Genomic DNA, 26332 nt, shown 5'->3' with positions numbered 1-26332 from the left:
AGCAGACAAGGAGCATTACTAGTCGTGTTCATGACCAAATCTGACTTTCACCCTTCAGTATCGTGGTCAGTAACTACACCGAGAAGCCTAATGCTTGATATCAACTTAGAATTTCATCAATAGATACTACGTAGTCCTGATTTCAGAAGTGTAAAGGGACTGGCATAGTCGAGATGAAATGCAAACCATTCTAGATACCCCAAGACAGCTTTGAATGATGACAAATCGCTACGTGAATGCACACAACTGGATCTCCAATCTCCGATTCTATGTATACCAAAACTTAGCGACGGGGTTTAGAATAGAAATGGCTGCTGGCTGTGGATGACTATCATGACTAGTTCCATTGGTATTGGTGGTCATGAGAATTCGCCAAAGGACAGATTTTCATACGGACAGCACACAAAATAGGGTGATGCTATCTTACCTCATGTCAGGCATAACGCCCCTAGCACTTGCGCCAGCCTAATCTTCTGAAACAGAATGTTTCAAAGATCCTCACTGAAGCTTGCCAAGCAGAGAGAAGCAGACTGAGCGTCTTGCTCCAGCTTTGAAGACGGGTCACGCGTCCGCCAATCAACGAGCTCCCGAGCTTTGCAGATATGGTCTTCATCTCTATTTGTACAGCGCTGTACGACTATGCTCCCCAAGGTGATAACGAACTCGCCATACAAGAGGGGGAAACAGTTTATATACTCGAGAAGAGCTCCGAGGATGATTGGTGGAAGGCAAAGAAAAGGGCGCCGAGTGAAGACGAGGATGAGCCTGTGGGCTTGATACCGAACAACTACGTTACAGAGGTCAGTATTGTTGGCTGATCGTTCAGAAGCTTGTTATCTACGAAGGCAGACTTCATGTCTTCGTACGTCTTGAATAGCATTTGCAATGGAGTGCTGACAGCTGCCGCGTAGGCTCAACCTACCCACCATGCTAAAGCATTATACGATTACAGTCGGCAAACCGACGAGGAACTCTCTTTTACCGAAGAAGCCATTCTCTCTGTCTACGATACATCTGATCCAGACTGGACCCTTGTGGGGCTGGATGGCGAATATGGCTTTGCCCCTTCCAACTACATCGATATCACTGGCAAAGCAGAGCAAAGGTCACCGCAAGCAGCATTCTCACCACAGACCTCGGAGAGAGAAGTGGAGCCAGAACAGCCATCGAGCCCAGTCTCTACAGCTCGTACTGGCCCAGCAGCTGCCATGGCAGGCATCATGCACCAAAGGTCATCTTCCACGGATACGCCACCAGCCAACATAAGTCTACCACCTCGAAGGCCGCAGTTCACCCCCGAAGATTCGGATGAAGAGCCTCCCGCGCCATCATTACCTCAACGCCCACCTTCCCAACAGCTCTCGCCGCCTCCCCCACCGTACGCTTCCCCTAGAAGCCCAGATTCTCCAGGGATTGCAGCTTCCCCGCCCTTCAACCGCGCCGTGAGCCGAAGCTACGATGAGGACCAGCCGCAGGTCAACAATGGGGGATTCCATCTTTACAACATCAATGAGATGGTGTCTGCTATGGGCAAGAACAAGAAGATGCCGACCACGCTGGGTCTGAATCTGGCTACAGGCGTCATCATGATCGCTCCAGAAAAATCACGGGATGGGCCTCAGCTAGAGTGGACCGCGGAGAAGCTTACCCATTACTCTATCGAGGGCAAACATGTTTTCATGGAATTAGTGCGACCGAGCAAGAGCATTGACTTCCATGCCGGTGCGAAAGATACAGCTCAAGAGATTACTAGGGGCCTTGGAGAAATAGCAGGCGCTTCTAGGGCGGAAGGTCTTCGAGAGGTTCTCGAAGCCAGTAATGGATCTGGAGGTGGACAAAAGAAGGGCCATGTACTCTACGATTTCATGGCCCAGGGCGAAGACGAAGTCACAGTTGCGGTTGGTGATGAAGTAGTTGTTGTAGATGATACCAAGAGCGAGGAATGGTGGATGGTTCGGAGGCTGAAGAATGGAAAGGAAGGTGTGGTACCGAGTACTTACGTGGAGGTGACGGGTATAGTGGCTCCACCTCGGACCAGCTCTGGGATCAATGCTGGCAAATCTGTCGTGGAGCAGAACAGACTAGATGAAGAGAGAATGGTAAAGGAGGCTGTGAAAGCTTCGAAAAACGAAGCCAAGGCTGCCGAGCGGAGCAAGAAGGAAAGCAAGCATGGCAGGTCTTCCTCGTCGTCGAAGTCCAAGCCCGATATGGCAAAGACGCGGACCTGGACTGATCGATCTGCCACTTTCAAAGTCGAAGCGCAGTTCATCGGCTTAAAGGATGGGAAAATACACTTGCACAAGCTTAACGGGGTCAAGATTGCAGTTCCTGTGGTCAAAATGGCAATCGAAGATCTCGAATATGTCGAGAAAATGACTGGTGTATCTCTGGATGATGACAAGCCACTTTCCGATATCAAACGCAGGAGCACGCAAACCACAAAGGGCAATGGTTGCAAGAAACCAGAATCTACAGCAAGCGCCGCAAAGCCGGGAGCAACGGTTGAGCCGTCCAAAGCCAAGCCCGATGGGCCTGAATATGACTGGTTCGACTTCTTTCTAAAAGCCGGAGTTAGCCCCTATCAGTGCGAGAGGTACGCCTTCAACTTCAACAAGGATTCAATGGACGAGAATGTTCTCGGGGAAATCACGCCATCTGTGTTGCGGACGCTTGGTCTTAAAGAAGGGGACATACTTCGGGTAATGAAGTATTTGGACACCAAATTTGGTCGCACAGGTATGTTTTTGATCTGGTCTTCTACACCATATGCTGTTGCTGCAAAGTTGACATAGGAGAAGGTGCACAAGCTCCAGAAGGTGAAAGTGGAGGCCTCTTTTCAGGGCCTGGCGGCGCTCTCAGGAACAACACCCGCAAAGGACGCCCAGCCCCAACGGTGCAAAGCAATGACGTTGTCGATGCCAATACATTTAGACAGAAAGAAAATGGTGAAGAGAAAGCAAAGCCTAGATCGGAGGCTGTCCCGATACCATCAGAAACGGCGCCGCCACCGCCAAAAAAAGACACTCGCGGTTTTGACGACGATGCATGGGATGTCAAGCCTTCCAAGACACCCACACAACATCCTAGCCAGCAACCCGCTGCAGCGCCTACGCTAGCGCCGAGTGCCCCCCCACAGCAGCCTACATTGACGGGATCATTACTCGACCTTTCTCTGCTATCACCACCTCTGCAACCCACACCAGCCCAGAACATTTCAGTCCAGAAGCCTCTGCAGCCTCAGTCCACGCAAACCCAACTACCTGCACAGGTCCCGCCACCGCAACCTGTACAGCAACAGCCTACTGGAGCGAACCCACAGTTTTTTTCGCAGCTGGGACAGCAGCCTTCAGGCTTGCCATTGCAGCAGCAAAACACAGCTCAAATGCAGCAGCCTCAGGGATTTGGTCTCCAACAAAGCTTTCAAAATCAGCAACCGCAGCAGACTGGCCCGCCGCGACAAAGGCCGCAAGCACCTCAGATCAATCAGCAAGGCTCAATCATGCCGCCACCACCTGCCAGACCTCTATCAGCACCTCAGACCCAACCGCAAACTAGTAGTTTCGGTCCTCCCCCGTTGCAACCCCAGCTGACAGGTTTTCAACCGCAAAGTCAATTTGGGAACCAGATCGCACCACCAGGTCAAAGTCTCAATGACCTGAATCTGCAAAGGCTACAGCAACAGCAATTCAACCAGCAGCAGCAGTTTGGCCAGCAGCAACTACAGCCACAGCAGACAGGCTTCGGGCAACAGAATCCAGGTTTCAGTCAATTTGGTAATGGCATAATGCCCCAGCAGACTGCATTTGGACAACAATACCAAATGGTACCTCGGCCATCGGAACTACAAGGAATGCAGAATCCTTATATCAACGGCCAGCAGACAGGAAGTCCGTTCGCCGATCCTCGAGGACAGCAGCAAGGCGGAGGCTTTCAGCCATTGCAGCCCCAGAACACCGGGTATCAGGCGCAATTCCAGTCATCTCTCCAACCTCAGCAAACTGGTATCAATTCAGTATTACCGCCAGCATTGCAGCCTCAACAGACAGGCGTCAATGGATTTTCCAGGCCTAGCTTCGGCCAAGCACCTCCGCCAATGCTTCCAATGCCATCGATGCCCTCTCAGCCTGCCGCCGCTCCACTGCTGCCGCAAAAGACCGGTCCGGCGCCCCCAGTCAGGTTTGGAACCCCAGCAGCGAACAAATTGGTGCCTCAGCGGACAGGGCGGGCAAATCTGGCCTCAGCCAGTGAGTAATTCATATTCCCATGTTAGTACTTCAGGACTAATCGGTATTCTAGCCCCTTCTAACCCCTTTGGTTTCTGAGAAATTCGCATCCTTTGTTCAGTGATGCTTGTGGAGGACGAGAAGAATCCGCAGAGTTGGACTAATGAGAGGGAATGGCGCCAGGCATGTGTAGATATCAGTAATACTCCTTCGTGTACCTAAGCATTAGCATCTTGGGGGCGACAGCGTCCCTATATTATTTCCATTGCCTTTGTGACTCCCAATAATGTCGCTTGATTGAAGGCAGTCATGCAGCCACAGAAGATGACAGTCAAAGTAGGGTGAATCTATAGACGGGGAACTCATTGAGCTTCGCAAAGTGAAAGGTGTTGAATGTTCTGTTTGAAGATGGTTCCTGAGAATCTATCATCTTGGCGTGGGGGGGCCCCCCCCAAATATTTTTTTTTTTTCCCCCCCTTTTTTAAAATTTTTTTTTTTTTTTTTTTTTTGCCCCCACCTTTTTAAATTAAACCCCCAAGATGATAAACTTCTCGGCCACACGAGTACGGTAACAGCTTCGGACGCTGTTTCCACTCGTAAGTTTCGGACGGTGCAGGTGCAGCATCCAATGTTCGGCAAGTCTTGCCAAAAACAACTGCCGTTGACGCCACTTCTGCTTCACATGCTTACCAACTGGTTGGTAATCCACGACAAAACAACCTCAATTGCTTTTGAATTACCTACTTTGATATACTCTACTTGCGCAGTCGAGGGTTATCACGATCCATCAATTGCCTGTCATCATTGGCTAATACTTCACAAGCTCGCGAGTACAGAACACTACTCCGTACATTCCTTACCAATCTCTCTTTTGTTGTCTGCTTCTGAGAGTCGGAAGAGAAGCTTCTAGCATTCCTTCGACCTGATTCTTCCCTATAAACTCCTCTTTCCTCCTTCGAGCTCATGAAGTTGCTCATCTCATATTCCATCATCAGTGCCGTAGCAATCCTGTTCTACAGCAGCTCCTTTTGGTCTCAATTGACAAGTCTCCTACATCAGACCCCACTCGCTTCCTTCCTCTCTACAACCCAGAACCCTTCAAACGGGCCTTCAAGAAGGGCATCTTCTAATTCCACATCCTTCTTCGGGCTACCTCTCGTTCCACCCACCTTCTTCGCTCCGAACAAACCTAGAAACATGACGGTACCACGGGCTATACGCCAGGCATTTCTGGCAATTGAGCAGTCGGAAGGTGCTGGAGCCCGCGTTCGACGTTCAATTGGTACACCGAAGTTACGAAACTTCTCCCCATTCCTAATGCTCGATCACTTCTCCGTTGCACCAGGTGCAGGTTTCCCAGATCATCCTCATCGTGGACAAGAGACTATCACATACTTGCTCAATGGAGCAGTGGATCATGAGGACTTTGCTGGAAATGCAGGTACGATTGAAGCCGGAGACCTCCAGTTCATGACAGCTGGACGTGGTATAATGCACGCCGAGATGCCAAGACAGAATCCTGACGGAAGCGCGAATGTGGGAATGCAACTTTGGGTCGACCTACCAGAGAAATTGAAGACATGCGAGCCTCGATACCGCGATCTCAGAGCAGCTGAGATTCCCACAATCAAGGTTGACGATGGCAATGTAACCATCAAAATCATCTCAGGCCAGTCCCACGGCACAGACAGTGTCCAAGAACTAGCCTACACGCCCGTCTGGATCTTCGATATCACAATCGCCCCTGGCGGAAAAGTCACCCAACCCCTCCCTGTCGGCTGGAACGCCTTCGCCTACACCCTTGCCGGCTCCACCGCCTTTGGTGTCGGCAAAGATCAGACCACGGTTGGCCAGTACCACAATGTCGTTTTCGAGCAAAAAGGCGATTCTGTGTCCGCAGAGGTTGCGAAGGAAGCGAATGAGAATGGGCAGTTCATACTTGTTGCAGGACTACCATTGGATCAGAAGGTGGTGCAGTATGGGCCGTTTGTCCTGAATACGCAGGAGGAGGTTTATCAGGCTATGCTTGATTATCAGAGTCATCAGAATGGCTTTGAGAGGGCAAAGGGATGGCAGAGCGAGATTGGGAAGAGCATGGTTCATTGAGAAGCTCGATGAAAAATGATGAGTTGGGGTGGTGGGGAAGCTGGTGTTCTTAAAGCAGGACATAGGGGGTACCAGGAGGTTTGGCTTCAGCTTCCGTTGGAGCTTAGGGTCTTGTATATAGATTCAAAAGGACCTTTTATGGCAAAAATTCCCACCAACTGACGATATGCTTCTTCAAATGCCAAACACTGATGCGCACATGAAGGGTCACGACCCTCGCTCTATTCATATTGCTTTAGTGTTACCCTCCAGCATGTCCGTTCTTACTGGCGTCTTTACTCCTCTTTCAATGCACAAGCACAACCGGTTTCCCCTTTTCCCACGCATCAAGGGCCTCCTTAATATTCGTCCAATACCTCAACTTGACCGCCTCCGCCTTTGCCATTTCAGTATCGTCACTCTGAAACGCCTCATCGAGTATCCCCTCACTCTCCACCATCCTCGCATCGTTCCTCGCCTTCATCCCTTCAAGCTCGCTCTCCTGCCCAGCGCCCTCGATCGCTTCCCGGACCTCCAGCACTTCCATCAGCAGATCCGGGTCCTCGACTTTCGCCGTCTCGTCCTCCGCCACGTCGATGCCGCGCAGCGATAGCAGGTACTGCGCTCGCGGCAAGGGATCCTGCAGCGTTCTGTACGCCTCGTTGATCAAGGCGGACGTCCCTTCGGCGCGCGCTTTGTCGGGACCGTGGTGCCGGTCCGGATGGGCGCGCGCTTGCAGTTGGAGGAACTCTTTGCGCAGCTGGCGGGGGTCGATGACGAAGGGGCCGCGAGGGGGGGGGCCTTGGGGGAGGGTGTTGGGAAATAGGTCGTAGTGTGAGAGGGGCTTGGCGGGCGCGGAGGGCGGAGCGTCCGAGGTGGAGGCGTGCCGTGCGGACAGCCTGCTGCGGGGGCGAGAGGATGGGTGTCGCTGTGGGGTTGTGGCTTGCGCTGGCAGGTGGGGATGGTGGGTGAGGGGGGAAGAGGTCATGGATATGTAGCGGTGGAAACTGAGGAAGAATCGTTTGCTGTTGAGGGTCGGAGACGGTCTTGACATGTTTGCTATACACTTTGAGTCTGTACAATATTTACCTGCAGGGATGGTCTGGAAATTGATCAGTCAGTGGTAAGTGAGGAGTAGCGGACTGTTCTCCGTTGAGACAAAAGTGTCTTGGCAGCAATCAAAGATCGACCTCGGCCCAGCCCTATCAAACGGGGTTTCAAATAAGAGAAGCCACCTTCAACTTCCAACCATCTTACCGTTCCATTCATGTGGCAAGATGAAGCGCCGATTGATATGGCTGGTGGCTGCCAGTCTAGCATACGGCAGTCCTCATGTCTTCAGCGTTACTGACGACTTGCTTGCATATCCTCAAGTGAGCCCTCCAGAAAGCCCGGAATAATTATGTCTCGCTGACATGCCGCAGTACGAAGTCATTTTCTCTGATACCTTCATCTCAGACACAGAAGCAGAGTCGCGGGTATTAGAAGCAGCTTCTCGATCCTCCTCCACAGCGCAAACCACCTCCACCACCTCGGAAGATGCGAACCCCGAACCCGCCGCCGAGCTGTCTCAAAGACTGTCAGATCCTAACTCCCCAGAGCCAGACTCGGCTCGACCGTCCGATACATATGAGCGTATGATGCTTCACAACAAACCCTACCTCTGCTCCATACCGTCTGTTCCCCCTCCTTCCACGAATTCCACCACCCAAGCCCGTGCAGCCTCCGAAGAGACTGCTGAGCTTGCGCGCGCCACTGATCGCGGTTACGATCTTCTGCGATCTATGTCTGGTAGCTGTCTCTACTTTATCAGTGGTTGGTGGAGTTATTCGTTTTGCTATAATACGCATGTGAAACAATTCCACCAACTACCGCCGGGGAAAGGAACACCGATATTTCCCCCCGTGGAAGATCCTGCCACTGCGAGTTATGTGCTGGGCAAGTTCGGAGAGGTCAGGAATCGATTTGAGGATGTCGATGGGGTCGATGGTGGAAGGGATGCTGGACTGCCCCCGCAGGAAGGGGAGGAGGGAATGACGACCGAGATCCAAGCCAAGGGGACGAGCTCCTCGAGATATCTGAGTCAGAAATTATCAGGAGGTACTACCTGCGATCTAACGGGATCTCCGCGACGAGTGGAGATTCAATTCCACTGCCATCCACAGAGCGTAGACCGCATTGGCTGGATTAAAGAGGTGTCTACGTGTAGTTACTTGATGGTCGTGTACACGCCGCGGCTGTGCAACGACGTGGCGTTCCTGCCGCCGAGGGAGGAGAAGGCGGAGGGCATCGTCTGTCGCGAAGTGGTCAAGGAAGAAGATGTCTCTGAGTGGGAACGGAGAAAGAGAGGGGAAGCGGAGCGAAGACTTGTCGGCGAAACCGCCGCAACCGCCGAAGGAGGCGGCAGACCCATCGTCGGCGGCATCGAAGTCGGCGGCATGAAACTCGTCGGGCGCGAAGGCAACCGACTCGAAGCACCCCAGAACATGCAACCGGGGAGTCACGGGCATGGCATGCATGGCAATAACAAAGACAAAATGAATGTCATGGAGCTGATAAGCCAGGAACCGAGAGAGAAAGGAGGCAAGGTTAAAAAACTGAGCGACAAGGATTTGAAGAAACTGGGACTGGATCCGAGTGTGGTGGATGCGGCGAGGAGGGAGCTGGAGGAGATGGCCGAGGGGAAAGGGTGGCGGTTGGAAGTCTTTGAGGTGGATGGCGAGAGGGAGTTGAGAGGCGTGGTGGATAGTGACGAGGATGGAGAAGACATGGAAGGCTATGAGGATGGCGAGGATGGAGGGGAATACGAGGGGGGAAGTCAAGAGGAGTATAAAGATGAATTGTAAACCATGTACAGATCACACCAGGCGCTCGAACTTCGATGATGCATTGAAGTTTCTGTTTTGGCGATCAATCAATCAATCAATCAATCAATACCCCCATCCCAACTCAAAAAACAATCAAACACCCCCTCTCACGGAAGACAATCTACCAAGAGGCTCTTTCTTTGATCGGTATTCGGCAGACAGTGATCGGATCCACGCACGCAGCGAGCCAGAGCCCGTCTTCTTACCTACACCGGTACTCTACCCTCTCTACCCGCACAACAATCTCCCAACCCTCTTCTCGAAGTCAGATCATGTTATGGATCCCGTCCGCCTTCGAGGTCTATTTTTTTATCCTCACCCGTGTGCTATGCTATGCTATCCACGTTGCGTGTTTCCTATCCTTTGCTTTCTTTTCTTTGGGAGCCTCGTGTTGGTATTTTCGTTCGTTCGTTCCTTCTTCTTCTTCTTTTTTTTTGGGAGGGGGGTGGGGGAAGGGTTTCTTGGAAAGCCGAAACGGAGCACAGGAAAGCAAGCACGGGTACTGTGGTAAAGCAGAACGGCTATAGCGTCATCGTGTTCGTCTCGAATAATCTCTATGGGTATCATCTACATCCTCTGCTTCCATGCACCAATCGGCCCCACTGGGCAGATCCGCCGATCTGGATTCGACAGCTCTTGGGCCTTGTTGTATGCCTCGCTGGGGGACGCCAGGACGGCGGCCGTCTTTTGCGAAAGGCATCGCTCATTCACCGGACGTGCGTTTCATACGAGCAGGACTGCGTTGACGCAGCCGTCCATCTCGCAGTTGTTCTTGATGTGGACGTCAGGACAGACTCGCTTGCGTTTTGACCCCTTTGAGAGAAATGGAACTTACGGTTATTTGAGCATATCTGCCCCATATCACTTTGCCGCCTGCTGTTACCATCCCTAGTTCACTGATGGTAGAGGCGTTAGATACGACTCGTTCGTTATGGTGTGGGGATGAGAGGAGAGCATACCTGACATTACATTCGATTATTGTGCCTTTACTGAGTACGCCCAATTGTGTGTACATGGGATTTTGCGGATTCTGTGTTTCGTGTCAGGAACGTTGCAGGTATATTGATGGAAGGTGTTGGTCGATTACCTTCTTGACTGATATGATCGGGAGCTGAACGGTTACTATTGGCGTCCTCCGAGTCAGCAACCCTTTGCTTCTATTTAATGCAGCTGGGAATCCAATGTCGCTTTGGGATTTGACCGGCAGCAGAAAGGACTCCCGGTTGGTTGCCTGTACTTTTGCAACTTACCTTTGAGCTCGGGGTGTGTAACATGAGCCTTCTTGTATCGTAAACCCATCGGCCGTATGAATCTCTCGTACTTGACCACTCGACGGGTGAAGTCAGGTCCAACTACAAATGGACAATTAGTATGATCCGTTTGCTAGAACATAGGCTTAGGCACGAACCAAATGTTGGCTTGGTGATCATTCGCTTCCTGTAGGTTCGAAGTCAGTAGCTTTCTCTTGAGGCGAATGCCGAGCCCCCAAGGCACAGCCGGGTTGTTTATGAGAAGTCCAAAGACTCTTTGCTGGGGATGCCCCGGATCGCACTCACCATCCCTTCTTAGCGGTCTTCTTCCCCGTCTTCACCACTTTAAACATCTCCTCCTCCGATATCCCCTTCACCTTCGGTAACGGCACACTGAACTTCGCCGCCGAGTCTTTCCGCTTGTTCTTGATCGCACTCGACAATGCTTTCGCATTGCTAGGCTGACTCCGATCGAGTAGGTATTGAGGTAAAGGCGTAGAGGATGGCTCTTGGGGGCCTGCCGATTTGACATTGCTCTCCTCCTTCTGCCGGATCTGCTTCTTCATCTGTATCTTTTCATGGTGCCTCTTCTTCTGGTAGAGCTTCGCCCGTAGCCCGGTGAAGCTCTGTGAATCTTTTGCGACTTTGTGGGCCTCTCGCGCGGTGCGCTTTCGGACTCGTTCGTCATGGTCCAGTCTGTGAAGAGTGGTTAGTGGGGATGGAAAGAGGGTGTGGGGATTGCACAGCTTACCTTTTTCCATGAAGCTTTGTATGCCGATCGATGTAATCATTTTGAGGCATTGTGATGGCTCGTCAATGCGTGCAGTGGTATCAGACACAGATGTTTGACAAAAGGTTCAACTTTTGCGGGCAAGACGTGGAAAAATAATGTGCCACTGCGAAATCTTGGCGCTTCCCTAGCGTTGTCTGTAAGGCTGAGCGCAATTTTTGGCAGAATGGTGCGCCGAAATGTCCAAGAATTTACATGAATCTCAGCCATCAATACCCAAGTATTTAACAGTAGTCGAGAAGCGTCCTTGTTCCTGCTGCATTTGTCGATGTTTGAAGTATGTCTATTGTTTCGACTGCCACCTTTTCCGACACATTGCCTTGGATCGAGGCTACCTTTGTTTCTCGTAAACATTCAATCAAGATGATTGACAGCGGAGTGAAAGGGATACTCAGGGTCCTTCGTAAGGCATTACCAACGAGCAGCAGCGATATCTATGTTTCAGACCCTGATAAATCATAATATGGTACAGAGCATCGTGCAAATATCGTGCCCTATGAACAAGGGACCTCAATTCAATTGGCTGAGTAGCGCCTGCCGTGGCCTTCCTTGGCAGCATACTGCGTTTGCCCTTCCCCAAGGCTGAAGGCTCAACAAGGCTGTGCTGGTGGTGCAGTCAGACTTGGATCTCTTCCCTTTTTCTTCGCAACATCACCATCTCCTACTTAGCTTATGCTAAGTCGACTGGCTCTCTCCCCAATAAGTATAGTCTGAGATTTGCTGGGTGAACATGTTGCGTGTCTTGTTTGACGCTGTTCAATTTCTGTGTCCCCGACCATGGACCCTGTATCCGCGGTCGCCGGCTTCGCTGCCACCGCCCATCTATGTTTTACATTTATCGAAGCCTTCAGGGATCTTCCAAATGAGGTCAGCTGTCTCGAAACCGAGATTTCTGAGCTTGAGAGAGCTATCCATCTTGTCCAGGCATCATTGTTCAATGCATCAATGTTACCATCATCTCGAGAGGATGTGACTAGACGACCGCTCATGAAGGATCTTAGCAGAGTCGACCGCTTTCTTCAGCATAATTTACCAAAAGCTGGTGAGCATATCGGAGGCGATCACTGGCAATGGATAAGGAAGAAAGGCAACATTGAGAGGCTGAGAAGACAACTGACATCGATCAAATACGACATCGCAACTGTAGACCTCCCCGAGAGCCGGTTCTCTTTTGCGAGCGAGTTCACCGGGAGGCACAATCAGCCAACAATCTCCATTCCGCCAGGATGTGGACCCTCGCTCGGTCTCTCCGGGTCCCCAGACGCATCAGATCCTTACCCTCAAGGCGATTCAAGACGCTTTCTTGATATCTACTGGCAGGCGGAATCCCGGGCTCGAGTACGTGATATTTCAGCACAATTACAACCACGGCCGCAAAATACACTCTTCTCCCCAACAGCAGAGCAAAGGTGGCTGCCATATCCCAAGCAGGATTTACCAGCACACCGGTCATCGAAAAATTTCTGTCTTTCAGTCTTCAATAGGATACGCGCATGCTATATCCTTATCTTTCTTGGCTTCCTTACAATCGTGGGTAGTCTAGTCCCGGCTTTGTGGCGTTCCATACCTCACAACGACCTATCAGGCGGTTTTACGCTAGCGCAATATATCCTTGGGGTTGGTGCTTTGGTTGTCGGCTGTGCAGTTGCGATCCACAGCAAGACCTGCACCTGCTGGTCTTCCTCTTGCCAACTTGTTCCCTACACCCCGGGCAGTGATTTAGAGCTTGAAGCCGTTGACGACATTGGGAACTTAGAACCGTATGAGTTACCTGGCTGATGACCTGTGCCACTTCTTGCTACAGTTTGTGAATGGAGTAAGGCATGGAACGGACGAAACACGCACACGTTAGGAGCTATGACCCTCGGGGAACCGCACGGAATGGGAGACATGGCCCCTACGCTGTATAGATTTCCAGCTTTCCTAGTCCACAGAGACGGCTGATGGCGCATTTTTTACTCCGGGGAGATCGCAATGTACATAGCTTCAGTACTTCGGCACATGCATCAAGTTGGGTGCGTATTGCACAACTCTGGAAGCAATGCGCATCCACTGAGACGAGTCTGCGAGCGGAAAGGATCTCAATAGATTACAAGACTTACTGTGAACTCTGCTCAATCTTGCTCTGTCTTTCAATTGCTGGGGGACTCCTCATGTAGCCAGTGGTCTTTGTTGAGCATTGCTTCCCGCCGATTCACGACAAGTGGAGATGTCGAAAGTCAAGACACCGATGTCAAACCGACAGCCACCACAATGTGCCCTGAAAGTGATAGGTATCCTCAGGGTTACAAAGACCCAATCCAAACTCATGGTGCCGAGAACAGAAGACGCGCCAAACAACGTGCTGCAAAGCCAGTCATGCATACAGAGTGTCAGTGTCTGCCTCTGACCTGGTTCCTTTGAGCGGTGATCCGACAAAGACATGCCCCCTGTGGCTTGATGACCTTTCTGCATGACTGGCTCTGAACAGACGTTCGAGATCCACAGATCTTGCGCTTTCAAGCCTGGCAGTCCACAGGCAGCGGAACCCATGCCCGGGAGATGAGGGTATGCAGAGGGTAGGCAGCTGGATCAAATTGGATGTCACAGCAACGTCTAGCGAAGAAGCGACCAATGGCCCCGTGGGGGGAAAGCGGCTGACCTTGTTGGAGTTCATGGGTAAGATGCATACAGCGACTTGAGTATGGCCAGATGCTCGCTTGCTTGCAACGGCAGGAGTACGAGGTAGAAAACAAGCGTAATGACGCAAACGTCGTAGAGTATACTTATTCCCCGAATTGACCCCTCGTTGCGGAACTCGTACTTTCTGTCCATTGGAGTCGTAGTAACCTCCACGATCTCCTCGTGGAGCTCAAGAGGATGCACCACTTCCCGCCACTCTATCTCCATTCTCTGAACAACACCTGTCGTTACTTCCGCTGGTCTTTGGACCTGCTCATCATTGACATGCTGGGGCAGCTGCATTGCTCGAGACATAGACTCAGCAGCATCAGAAGATCAGAAGATCTTTCAGTCATTAGAGTGTCGGAATTGATGGGCTCCGCTCCTAGAGCTACGTGGCGTACAAGGTTGCACTTGAAGCCTTTCTGCGTTCCCATCCGCTAATGAGCGCTAATGAAATGCTCCGAGCTTTAAGAAAGGGCCACCTTCTCTCACACGGTCGACGGTAGCATCGTCGCCGCTGATTCTCCACTCAAGCACTTCTTCTTCTTCCTTTTCAATCCTCACACTCATGCGGAAGCCACTGATTTTGGCTTGTCAAGATGTACGCCTTCGCCATTGGCAATACGATCCGTGTATTCCTCGAAAGACAAATCATCGAGCACTGTTGAACTCGTCCATTCATCCCTGTGATCTGCATTCGTCCTTTCGCCGCTGAACCCCTCCACGCCTCTGGTCGACTGGTTACCTAAACACCACCCGCCTTTTTCTCTCAAATGGACACCACGTGCGCGCTCATCGTATCTTTCCCTTGCTTCAGGCACTTGAAGACACGGCTACTATCCGGGCTTGGCGTCTCGTAGGCATTGTCGGATGAACGGAGTTCTTCTGCGAGCTGCACTGAGTAGCTCTGACGCTTGATCTTCTGGGAATAGCACGGGTTTTCAATCCTAGATCTGCTCCATTTGAAGGTCTGTAGACTCGGGTTTCCATGATGTTGACGATTCTTCTCCCATCGGGCCTCTAGATCAAAGAATTTTTCGTCTAAACTCCCTGCAAAATCTGTAAATTTCAGCCCAGGAAAGCTCCGCTTGTTGCTTGATGAATCGTACGATACGTACTCAGCGACTTCTATAGGCTTTCGATATAAAGCACTCGTCAAGTCTCTCCACTCACCGCTAACTACGAGCACTGTGCAGACGCCTGCTGGCTCGTGTCCTGACAGTTGGTGAAGATCATGGATCTCTGGGGCGACAAGTATGTATGATACATGGTCATACTAGCGTTTTCTCAAGCTAGGTTCAAGCTCTCCTGTGACGAGAAGTCCGTCAATCCTATGCAATGCAATACTTCTTTTCCAAATCCCGTTCTGGGTTCTCGAACTCGAGTCAACACAAGTTCTTCTGCGTCTAGCAGCGATATGGCCCAGGACAACAACTCATCGAACGACCTTTTACTGACCGTAATTTATGAGGCTGGATACTCGGGCCCCCGCCAAAGTTTCTTTGGCAATGCAGTCATTCAAACAGCGTGACCGCGAGGGATCTGTGAATCTTCGGGATATCGGTTTGGGTTTGGCGTAGAAATAGCGGTTCCTCCATTTTGAAGGGAGGAGGTATGTATTGATGATTAAATTCGCGCAATCGAACGTTACTGAGGGAGAGAGTTTTGCGATGATTGACAGGAGGATTCAATCAACGAAGTCTGTCAAAGAAATCGAGGCTCGTGACGCCGACAAATCCATAGCCCTGGCGCCTTCAATCCAATAATCACGATCATGTGCCGAACTGGATCGGTGCCGTGGTGCTTGCATGGGCAGCCTAGGACTTGTCCTCTTGATATGCATTGTGATGTTCCATACGGCCACTACAATCTAACGCATGAGCATGGAGACTGCAATTCGCTAAGAGGACACATGCAGTTGGAAGCCAAGATGGCCACCGCGAATCTGCTAATCGATATTAGGTCTTACCTTGCTAGTTTGAGCAAGTTGAAGAAGTGGTTTTGACAACACCCCAATGTCGCAAAGGGACTTTGCCTGCAAGCCATCGAGCCGCACAGTGTTAGATTGAAAGGAATGGTATTTACAGATGATGAAGGGACAGGCACCCACCACTCTATTGCGTCAATGTTCGGCCCTGCGTCCAAAAAGCGAAGTAGCAAACCAATAGACGTGACCGGTAAAATAAGTTATTGCTGATGGGGAGGTCGAATTACAAAACTATAAGGTGTACTGTATCGTAGCGAATTTATGCAAGACTGACAATTTCCAGTTTCGCGAATCTCCCATACCCGCCAGCGGCTTGGTCAGCTTGATCAAAGGCGAGGTACTGCGGATTCTGCGACGGCGTGCAGCAAGCGTCTTGCCGCCTTTCCAAGTCTCAGGAGACGATAATGGTAGGGGCTTTTGCGGCGAGGAGCGCAGAGCTGCGTCAGGGGTGGCGTGCAAATCAGATGCGTCCATGTTCAGAGCGCTTTTCAAGGCGATTTGTCCGCCTTCGAGCTCCGTCGGCGCTGCGTTCTCGATGCCTGTGTCTTCGAGTTCAAACCTCTCATCTTTTTCGGAAGCCTCCTCGCCAATCCGCTCAAGCTCTTTCGGACTCTGTGGCATGATTGCTCCTTCGGTGAAGACGGGCGGAGAGTGAGGCGCGGTGATGGTAAAGCGCCGGTATATCAGATGTCCGGTGAATTTTGACTGTGCGTACTGATTTGTATACTGGCCGTTGAAGTAGGCTGTTCGTATGAAGGCACTTTTCTGTGTTGAGTGTCAGCATTTGGGGCCTTATATTGGGCTTAGCCCGGCCATAGGCACCTTCGCTGGTGGATTGTACCACGCATCCAATGATGTGGCAGCGGTTGCGGACCCGGCATTGTCGGGTCGATACCGGTGATGATTCCAAAGCTCCATAGAGGATATCGGGAGCGCGATAGCGGAGACGTTGCTAACGTCTGAAAGACTGAGGCCTGACAAACACGAAGGGCCATTTGAGGAGGTCAAAGATTTGGAGAATCTGCTTTGATTCATGCCCGCTCTTTTGTAAACCGGAGACGTCTCGAGCTCTTCCTCGAAGGTGAATTTGTAATAGGTCGTCCGGCTAACGGCACGGCTTTCAGTTCCTTCGCTTCTGGCGGTATCGTTTTGCGATGTACGTAAGGAGGCGGCTAGAGCTGGATGCATCCTTTCAAGATTCTTTAGCCGGGAAGCCATGTTAACGTTTGTCTTTAGCACTTCCTGCACTAGGCTGGTGAGGTTGCGCATCGAGGCTTCGGCCCAATCTATCGATGTACTAACAACCACAGGTCGTCAGTGTTGGTCGATCGACCTCACCGATCAATTACCCGCTTACCAAGTCAAAATCGTCAGCATGAAATTCAGTGATGCCTTTGAGGCCTGAAGTCGTGCGAGTAGTTTTGAGATAGCAGCCTCCTTGGACGCCCATTTCAATCTGTCTATTAATCGCATGTGCTCCCCTGTCTTTAGCGATTCGAGTGTCTGCTCGAGCTCAGAGAAGATGGAGACACAGTCTGTGAATACAATGATGACCTGCTCAATCATGATGAGAGATCTTCGGGGCCTAGCCGCTTCTTCATTTCCTATTAAGAAACCTTGCAGCTGATGCAGGCACGCATAGATGCCTGTCACTTCCATGAGGACACCGCGTGCGGATGTGGATGCTCCATTTGCACCATCGACGAATGTCTTCAGCAGACGCGAGACTTGTACAGCTGCGGTAGTGATCCCGATTATCGAGGCCGAGACTGACAGAGGGTCCATATCTAATGAGGATCGAGAGTCAAGCAACGACACAAGTCCGAACGATGAATATGTGAGAAATGATATTCGTAGACAGGGAATAGAGAAGGATTCTCGCACAGCCTTATAGCCGCCCACACTCCGGCCATCGTGGAGTCGATTAAATCTATCCTAGCCTGGTGCTGATGACTCGTCCGTGATAGCATGCACAGCAATACTAGCAGTGACCAACGGACAAACCCAATGGCGGAGACGTCAAGCTTGGAGACTGACAGCTTTTCATTGGTTCCCAATGTTTCGACGTCGACCATTCGAGGTTATCTTCTAGCCGCCGGAGCTACGGATCAGTAAGGCGAACCGTGGTTGCCTTGCAGCCTTGTCCTTATCGTGATGTTTCCCCCACTCCGGGGCAGTGCAACCATGTTCAATGGCTGCAATGTACGTATCTTGCGGGGTAGCGTTCCCCAAACCTGCACCTAAACAAGCGGTCTTTCTAGCGTGCCAATCCATTCTTGTCCCCCACTCCAGGCAAGCTGTCAAGGTAGGTAGCAATTGCAACGGTCCACATCCCTAGCAAAATGACGGAGGTAATAGCAACGGAAACAAAGGCTGAGGTCATCTTTCGGCCATCTTTGGACCCCATGATTTGGTCTGTAGCCTTTGATCGTGCATAAGTACACAGAGTCTCTGCGAACAAGATCGCGACGGCTGCAAATAGTCAGGCTGAACGCTTCGATTACCAAATCTAGCTGAATGAGAAGTGCAGTGCCGCAAGATCCAATTTCGGGGCATAAAGTGTTGCCGATCCCAAGAAGGGGTCTACTGACCATGCAAATGACCTCGAATAAGTGGGAACCCACTCAGATGCGGGTTCAGATGACCATTTTACTGGGAAGAGAGTGAAAGATGACACTTTCAGGGACGATCAAGGCAGATGATTGAGCCGACGATGAGGAGAGCGACGACTTTGAAAGCGAAGGTGGAAGTCAGGACGAAAGTGATAACAATGACGGCGCTAAATGAACAAGGGTTGCTGAAAGTGAGCGTGTAGGCTGTGGTTGTTGGTGCGATGAGACTGAGGCCGTGGTGGTTGCTGCGGCAAGTGGTATGTAGAAAGTATCTGTTGGGCCACTGGGTAAGAATCCATGCGGTTGATTGCGTGATGGTCTGCTCCAGAATCCTTCGTGGCCATTAGTGCTTGCGTTGTGCACAATATCTCGTTCTCGAAGGTAGGATCTGTACGCGAATGAACCCGCCAGAGTATATCCAAGTAGTCGTTAGCATCCTCACAAACCATCACCAGTTTTCAAAGAGCAATTAACTTATGACTAGGTCTCAGTCTCTATCCAGAAACGCGAAACGACCATGCGAAACACACGCGCGCGAGGAGCCTCCGCTTGCGTTGCTTTGCTCATGTTGGATTCAAACATCTCCGCTTCCCTTGACCGTTCCAATAATAGCAAGTGCCGCGATTCTCTTGCGGTAAGGGTACAGCTGGGAAGCTTTAAGAGAATCCAGCATGTTCGGTAGTAATACTTCAGTTCGGCAAGAATGGCGGCAAAGAGCTCTCTCCAACCGACTTCGACATCACCATTCGCGTGAAAGCAGACTCCCGGCAGAGCGACGCCATCAAATGGCCTCGAGAAGTCCACAAGATGACTTGGCCCAGGAAAATCCGCTCCATTGTGCATCTGTTTGAGGAGCTTTGCCTTGTCGTCATCTTTTGCTTGGAAGATTGCCCCGGCTCTGTCCACAGAAATACGATTGTACTCCGTGTGTACGTGGTGATCGTGAAATTGAATCCTCGAGTTTCCGTTGAAGCGTTGGGTGGTGGTCATTTCGAACTGTAGCCGGGTGCGGGTGAGGTAGTCTGCGATGCAGAGCTCTTCGACCTCGTGCTTGAAATGTCGGGAGACCCCACGGCATCCTGTCCACAGTTCGACGAGATCCTGGGGCTGCGTACCAAAGCTGCGCAACACGATCCTCCAGATCTCTGGTGGGAAGGCCACCGTACAAGCTGCGGTATGCTCGAATGCCATTGGATCCTAACGGCTAGTGATGGCTTTGTATGTAATCTTCGGCGTAGACGGGGTAAGGCGAAGGGAAGTCTCATGGAAAATTGGATTGTCAATGCTGATATCTCTTCTTCAACCCCCCCTTGGTGGGGTTGGACAGCAAGTTCATGGGCCTTGCGCTAGTACTAATTAGGATACGCTAATACTCTAAATACATATCAGGCGCAACTGCAGAGTACTAAGCGGACAAAACTTTCGCACAACGCTCATGCTATATTATTGAGCTATAGAAAGTAGATACACGTATTCAAAGTACTTAGTAAAACCAGTACCTCTTTAATTGGAATTAGGGGACGCCTAACCCCTGTATCAATCGCATACAGCTGCAACTAAAAAATTTAAATTTAATAAAATTTTTTTAAAAATTCTTATTATATTATTAGTAATATTAAAATAAGACTAAGTATTATATAATAAGCTAAACGAGATTATTATAAAGCTATAAGATGAGATAGCTAGTAAAGTATTAGAGGAAAAGATATTAAATAAGATAATTACGATAGTTAATAAATATATAAAGAATATAAATATTATAAGAAAATCTATTAGAACGGCTAGAAGGCTAGTAAGTAACGATATATATATTATAGTTATAAAAAGAGAAGGCGAATAAACTAAGAAAAAGTAAGAATTAGACTCTAAAGATAAGTAATAGCGCGAGAGTAATTACTAAAATATATAGTCTTCTACTTTATAGAGTAAGAATTAATATATTTAATATTAAAGATATAATTATAATAATTAAAAGAATTTAGAATAAGAATATTAATACGCTAAGTTTTAATATAGTATAGCTAGACTAGTTTAGCGCGAATAAAGAGAGTTATAATAAGAGTTTATTAATTATTAAATTAGTATTCTTAGAGAAAGAAAATAGAGTATTAAAAGAAGACTTAGTTATCGATTTAAAACTATATAGCTATTACATTTATAATAAGTAGTATAAATCAAGTAATACTTTATATACTGAAAATACGATTATCTATTAACTATATACTCTAAAAAGAATTACTTAGTATATAGGAAATGCTTAAAAGAGTATTATTATAAAGATTATACGGCCGATACTGTAAATACTGATTTAAAGAGATTATATAAGGCTTAAAATAAGATATATATAGTAAAGAAGAGAGAATAGTAAGAATAAGAATAGCGAGATAATAGACTTCTTTACGATTTATAATAATAAAGAAGATATCGACTAGCTATTAAATAAGCGATTAATTAAATAACTACTTTTAGAATATATTTAATTATAGGCGAAATAAGAAATTTTTTTAAAATTAATATTTACGCGCGGTAAGCTAGTAGATAAAGATAGAATAATTAATAGAAGAGAAATTAGAGCGTTAAATCTCGAAAGAACTATTATATTAAATCTCTAGTTAAGTAAAAAAGATATACTTTTATATTATTAATAAGAGTCTTATCTAGAAATAGATCGCTTTTTAAAGTAATAGACGAAGCTAAATAATATAAGAACGATATAGCGATAGAGGAAATTAATAATTTTAAAGACGATAGATAGCCTCTAAATTAAAAGAGTAGTAATAAGAGAATTACAATTCTCGTTAATAGAAATAAAGAGAATATATTCGATTTATCGATAATTAAGAAAAGAAGAATACTTAGAAAGAAGAGATAAACTCTATAGATTAGGCGAAGCGAGTAAGTAATACTAATAATAATATCGAGAAATAATAGTATACTTTAATTAGCTATTAATACTATAATATAATATAAAGAAATTTAAAACGATTATAATAGAACTCTTCGATAATAAAAAGATCTATAATATTAATATAGTAGTAATTTAGAAGCTCTAGAGAAATACTAATATAAATACGTTATATTATCTTCTAAAGAATAGATTTAATTTAATTTACCCCTATTATAATAATATATAAATATACTTCTATATTAATAAGAGAATATTATTAAAGTAATAATATTTATTATATTACTTATCGAACCTCTACACTCTTAATATTAAATTCGAAAATAATAAAATTATATATATATATAATATCTATAATCTCAATAACTAATAAATAAACGAATTTAATAAATTATATAAGACGCTTATAAAGTCTAAAAATAATAAATAGATTATACTAGGCGACTTTAATCTTTATTATATAATATAAGAAGAATTAAATACTTATATTAATAAGAGAGTAGAAGAACTAATACTTATAGCGAAAGAATTTACTATAAAATAAGCATTACTAATAAAAATAGTAATATATAAAGAAAACTATTAAATAATAATAGATCTACTATTCGCTATTTTAGTATTAATAATAAATATTATTAACTATAATATCGAAAATATTTTTAAAAGCGAATTTAATTATCTTTTAATTTTTATAAAGTTTAAGCTAGTCGTAATAGAGTTAATATTAATAATATATTAAAACTTTAATAAACTAAATATCGAGGTCTTAAGAGAGATACTCGCTAGAGTTATAATATCGAAAGAGTATCTAATTAATCTTTAAAGAAATAGTAAAAATCTTATTAACGATAATATTAATTATTAAGTAATAACTATTATTAACTCTATCTAAGCGATTATAAAGAAGTTTACTTCGATTATTAAGTTATCGCTATAATCTAGATCGAGATTTACGCTAGAATATAAGAAAATATAAAGATATTATAAATCGCTAAAAAGAAACTAAAGAATAACGCTCTCGAAGAAAGTATAGAATAAGTATAAAACGCTAAGAACTTTAAAAAATAATCTAATTAAGAGAATTATTAGAAAGGCGTTTAGAGAGTTTATAGTAGAGGTATATAAGTCGTTATAAATAATATAGAAAAAGACTAAGTAGACTAGAAAATAACTTATAATATAAATATATCTTTCTTTATTATTTAATAAAGATAAATAAGAATATAACGAATTAAGTCTAAAGATAGATCTTTTATAAGAATATTCTTTCTATTATCGATATAGGCGAAGTTAAATAATATTAGTATTAATATAATATACTTATAAGTTTATCTAATAAATATAATTATTATAAATAAGATAAGAAAGATTATAATATAAGTATTATTAAAGAAAGTCTTAAGGGGAGACGCGATTCTTAATCTAATTCTTAAGGAGATTTTAGAATTATTATTTCTTTATCTATATAGAATATTTAATATATATATAATAAACGATTACTATCTAGAGCACTTTAGAATATTAATAATAATTATTCTTTTAAAGTTAAGTAAGAATTACTTAATTTCTAAAGAATACTAATTAATAGCTTTACTTAATATTATAAAAAGATAATAGAGTTTATTCTTACTAGAAGAATAGTATATCTTACGAAGATATATAGACTTTTATCGACTATATATATAGGAGACCGTAGATTACGATTATATAAATACGATATTTACTATCTTCTAGAAAGGATATATTAAGTCTAGAACTTTAATAAAATAGTTATAATATTACTACTAGACGTTTCAGATATATATAATAAAATCTCTTATCCTCGACTACTCTATAATCTTTAAAAGCGAAAAATCGATATAAGAGTAGTTAACTAAATAGAATTATTCTTATTTAATAGAATAATAGTATTAAAAATAAGCGAATACTCTATACTAAAGACTTCTATAATAACCGAAATTTCTTAAGAATTATCGCTATCGCCTATACTTTATCTCTTCTATAACTTAAATCTTATCGATAAATATAATAATCGCGCTAACTTAGAAATAATAGTTATCGACTTTATAAATAATATAGATCTTCTAATAATAAGAGACTCTATCGAGGAAAATTATAACGCTTTTTATAAAATCTACGATAAAGTTTATATAAAGTAGACGTTATAATATAAATCGAAGTTTAATTCTAATAAATATTAACTACTATATCTTAATAGAAAATAGAGATTTAGCTTAAATTATCTTCTATAACTTAATAAGAGATAATATATTAAGGCGAGACGCTTTATTCGCTATCTAGAAGTTAAAATTAACTCTAAACTACTATAAAGCTATTATAATAAGAAGATTCGGTTTAAAGCTATTAAAAGTATTAATATATTAGTAAGAATTATTAGATTAATATAGGATAATAATTATAAGAGTATAAAATAACTTTATTAAGCGATAATTATTCTATAAATAATATACTACTACTTAGTATAATATTAGCTTAAAGATATTATTAATTATAATAAAATTTATCTCTTATTACTATAAAGAATTTAATCTTAAATAAAAGAAAAATAATTAAAATATTTAAGGCTATATCTATTTTAGCACTTAATATAAAAGTATATCTTTTATTAATTAAATAATAGCTAGATAAGATTACCTCGAAAGCTATCTTATAAATCGCTATTAATTTAATATATAGCGAGATTATTAAGTTACGATTTAAGCGATAGAAGTTTAAAAGAAAATTTAAAAAGAATAGAAAATTAAGTTTACTAAAGCGATATACTAATAGATTCGAAAATAAATATAACGATATTAATAAGATTAAGAAATTACGTCTTTTCAGCGCCGCCCTTAATTAAAAATCTTTTAAAATAATAATTTATAAGATTAAGAAAGTCGTTAAAGAACTACTAAACTAGCTAAAAGATCGATTAATAAGAATTATATAATAATATATATAGATAATAAGATTAATAAAAAGGTGAGAGCTTTAGCTATATTATTAAATATTAATTCTACTTTTAATATCTATTTAAGCTTAAGCGACTAATATATAATATACTTAATAAAGCTATACGATATTCTTTAAGCTTTAATTATAATAGTTATATATTAAATAAGATTATAACTTAGTAGAGTTATAGTAAATATAGATAATTAAATATTAATTTAGACTATCGAAGACTTAAGTAAGTATTTAGAATAGATCTATATAATATAGATAGTATAGATTATTAATTCGCTAAGATATCTCGAGATAGTAATAGAATTATATTAGATTCTAGTATATATCGATATTAATAATAATAAATAAGCGAATAAAGAGGTGAAGAAGGCTATTAGCTAGCGAGAGCGAGTAATTTATAATAAAAGAGTAAAGATAAATACTAACGAAATAGTCTAATTATTAATTATATAGATAAAAATAATATTAATAATTAAGATAGCTATTAGAGATTACGCGATAAAATAATAAACTATTAAATAAGTTAATAAGAAATAAAATAATATTCTTAAAAGAATTTAATTAATATCGTCGAAATAAATATAACTTCTATATTTAAGAGTTAAGCGCGCTAAGACGTCGCTAATAACGTAAATAAGAACTAAGAAAATAGATCTTAAGATCTTTCTTTATAATCGATGAATATTAGATATAGAGAATAAAGAATATAAGTATAGAGCGAAGTAGATAGCTTAATATATTTTTTATAAATATAGACTATTTAGTAAGAAGTAAGAAATATAATAAATTAAAGAGAAAGAAAGATAAAAGACATCTGCAAATCTGAAAAGTTCCTGCTAAATTTCAAATTGCTGATCTTGCGAATAGGGCTGAAATTAAGAATTCCGCCGGTTTAGCAACTATCTTAAAAATCAGCCAAAATTCCGCCGGTTTAGTAACTATCCTAATCTTTTCCGCCAGTTCTATCAGTTTAACAGCAATACGCACGAAAAAAGAAAAGTTCTAATAATCGACGTTACGACGGTAAGGTTCTACGACAACGAGTATCAACGTCAACTCAAATTTAGCTACGGAATTAGACGATTTAATAAAATTAGTCGCGTGGGTGATACTCTAATATAGCGCACAATAATATATATATTGATGATAATATATATTAATGCCATATATATATAGAATAGTACTTAGAGTGTATTAGAGTGCATTGCGTAAAATTTTTAAAGTTGCTAAATTTTTTTAAAGTTGCTAAACTGATAGAACTGGCGGAAAGGATTTGAATATAGATAAAGTCTGCTGAATAGGCTAAATCGTGCTAAATCGTGCTTATGGTGCGGACCCGGCGGAAATCGTGCGGAAAGGAACTTTTCAGATTTGCAGATGAGAGAGTTATTACTTATAAAGATATATTAATAAAACCACGCTACGCCTCTATAGCGGCGGACTTTATAAGGAGTATTAAGCTTATTAAGTAATATTAAGCCCTTAATAAGAACTAATAATAAGGATTTACTAGAGTAAGCGGTTAAAAAGAAGAATACGATTAAGATGAAAAGACTTTAGCGATATAGAATATACCCCTTTCTAAGGATTAAGTATCTAAGACGTAGAATTATAACGATAACTTATATAGCCTTATTTATTTAAGATTATATGATTGGCCGAAAGGATTAGATAGATTATGTAACTCGCATAGTTGGCCACTAGGGTAAGACTTTTATATAATTTAATCAATCAATCAATCAATCAATCAGAGTACTAAGCGCTCTGACCGCTCACAAAACATGGACACAACGACACCCATTCTTACCATTGTTGGAGTGGTCTGCCAACCTGTAAGATTTCTGTATCCTACCAATCACATGAGAGCGACCACTTTGCGAATATTGGAAAGACGCAGAACACGAGGAGTTGCGCGATCCGTCGTATGCTAGTGTGGATCCAAAGGTTGAGAGTGTGGGATGGGATGTTGAGGACCGGCAGTA

General features: G+C 44.4%; 8 protein-coding genes across 8 annotated transcripts; 4 read left to right on the top strand and 4 right to left on the bottom strand.

Moving 5' to 3' along the window:
* Positions 1–602: 602 nt before the first annotated feature.
* HO173_005249 (uncharacterized protein) lies at positions 603–4322 on the top strand (the record flags this gene model as incomplete). Its single annotated transcript, XM_037307167.1, has 4 exons — positions 603–800; positions 912–2736; positions 2799–4244; positions 4297–4322. 4 exons carry the CDS (start codon positions 603–605, stop codon positions 4320–4322), a joined length of 3495 nt encoding a protein of 1164 aa, XP_037165807.1.
* Positions 4323–5186: 864 nt separating this feature from the next.
* HO173_005248 (uncharacterized protein) lies at positions 5187–6329 on the top strand (the record flags this gene model as incomplete). The annotated part of the gene is made up of 1 exon (XM_037307166.1): positions 5187–6329. One exon carries the CDS (start codon positions 5187–5189, stop codon positions 6327–6329), a length of 1143 nt encoding a protein of 380 aa, XP_037165806.1.
* A 286-nt stretch (positions 6330–6615) lies between these two features.
* On the bottom strand, positions 6616–7362 carry HO173_005247 (uncharacterized protein; the record flags this gene model as incomplete). The annotated part of the gene is made up of 1 exon (XM_037307165.1): positions 6616–7362. One exon carries the CDS (start codon positions 7360–7362, stop codon positions 6616–6618), a length of 747 nt encoding a protein of 248 aa, XP_037165805.1.
* Positions 7363–7585: 223 nt separating this feature from the next.
* Positions 7586–9154, top strand: HO173_005246 (uncharacterized protein; the record flags this gene model as incomplete). The annotated part of the gene is made up of 2 exons (XM_037307164.1): positions 7586–7681; positions 7733–9154. The coding sequence occupies 2 exons, from the start codon at positions 7586–7588 to the stop codon at positions 9152–9154; spliced, it is 1518 nt and encodes a 505-aa protein (XP_037165804.1).
* A 744-nt stretch (positions 9155–9898) lies between these two features.
* On the bottom strand, positions 9899–11226 carry HO173_005245 (uncharacterized protein; the record flags this gene model as incomplete). Its single annotated transcript, XM_037307163.1, has 8 exons — positions 9899–9946; positions 10011–10071; positions 10135–10205; positions 10263–10297; positions 10426–10527; positions 10584–10612; positions 10732–11121; positions 11177–11226. 8 exons carry the CDS (start codon positions 11224–11226, stop codon positions 9899–9901), a joined length of 786 nt encoding a protein of 261 aa, XP_037165803.1.
* A 766-nt stretch (positions 11227–11992) lies between these two features.
* Positions 11993–15884, top strand: HO173_005244 (uncharacterized protein; the record flags this gene model as incomplete). Its single annotated transcript, XM_037307162.1, has 2 exons — positions 11993–12553; positions 15798–15884. 2 exons carry the CDS (start codon positions 11993–11995, stop codon positions 15882–15884), a joined length of 648 nt encoding a protein of 215 aa, XP_037165802.1.
* A 213-nt stretch (positions 15885–16097) lies between these two features.
* On the bottom strand, positions 16098–17651 carry HO173_005243 (uncharacterized protein; the record flags this gene model as incomplete). Its single annotated transcript, XM_037307161.1, has 3 exons — positions 16098–16631; positions 16689–17163; positions 17224–17651. 3 exons carry the CDS (start codon positions 17649–17651, stop codon positions 16098–16100), a joined length of 1437 nt encoding a protein of 478 aa, XP_037165801.1.
* Positions 17652–18958: 1307 nt separating this feature from the next.
* On the bottom strand, positions 18959–19669 carry HO173_005242 (uncharacterized protein; the record flags this gene model as incomplete). The annotated part of the gene is made up of 1 exon (XM_037307160.1): positions 18959–19669. The coding sequence occupies one exon, from the start codon at positions 19667–19669 to the stop codon at positions 18959–18961; it is 711 nt and encodes a 236-aa protein (XP_037165800.1).
* Positions 19670–26332: the final 6663 nt, after the last annotated feature.

The sequence above is a fragment of the Letharia columbiana genome (assembly GCF_014066305.1).
Source record: "Letharia columbiana isolate WasteWater2 chromosome Unknown Sc0000014_s0, whole genome shotgun sequence".
NCBI classification, from domain to species: Eukaryota; Fungi; Ascomycota; class Lecanoromycetes; order Lecanorales; family Parmeliaceae; genus Letharia; species Letharia columbiana.
This window is presented reverse-complemented; position numbering and strand designations above follow the sequence as displayed.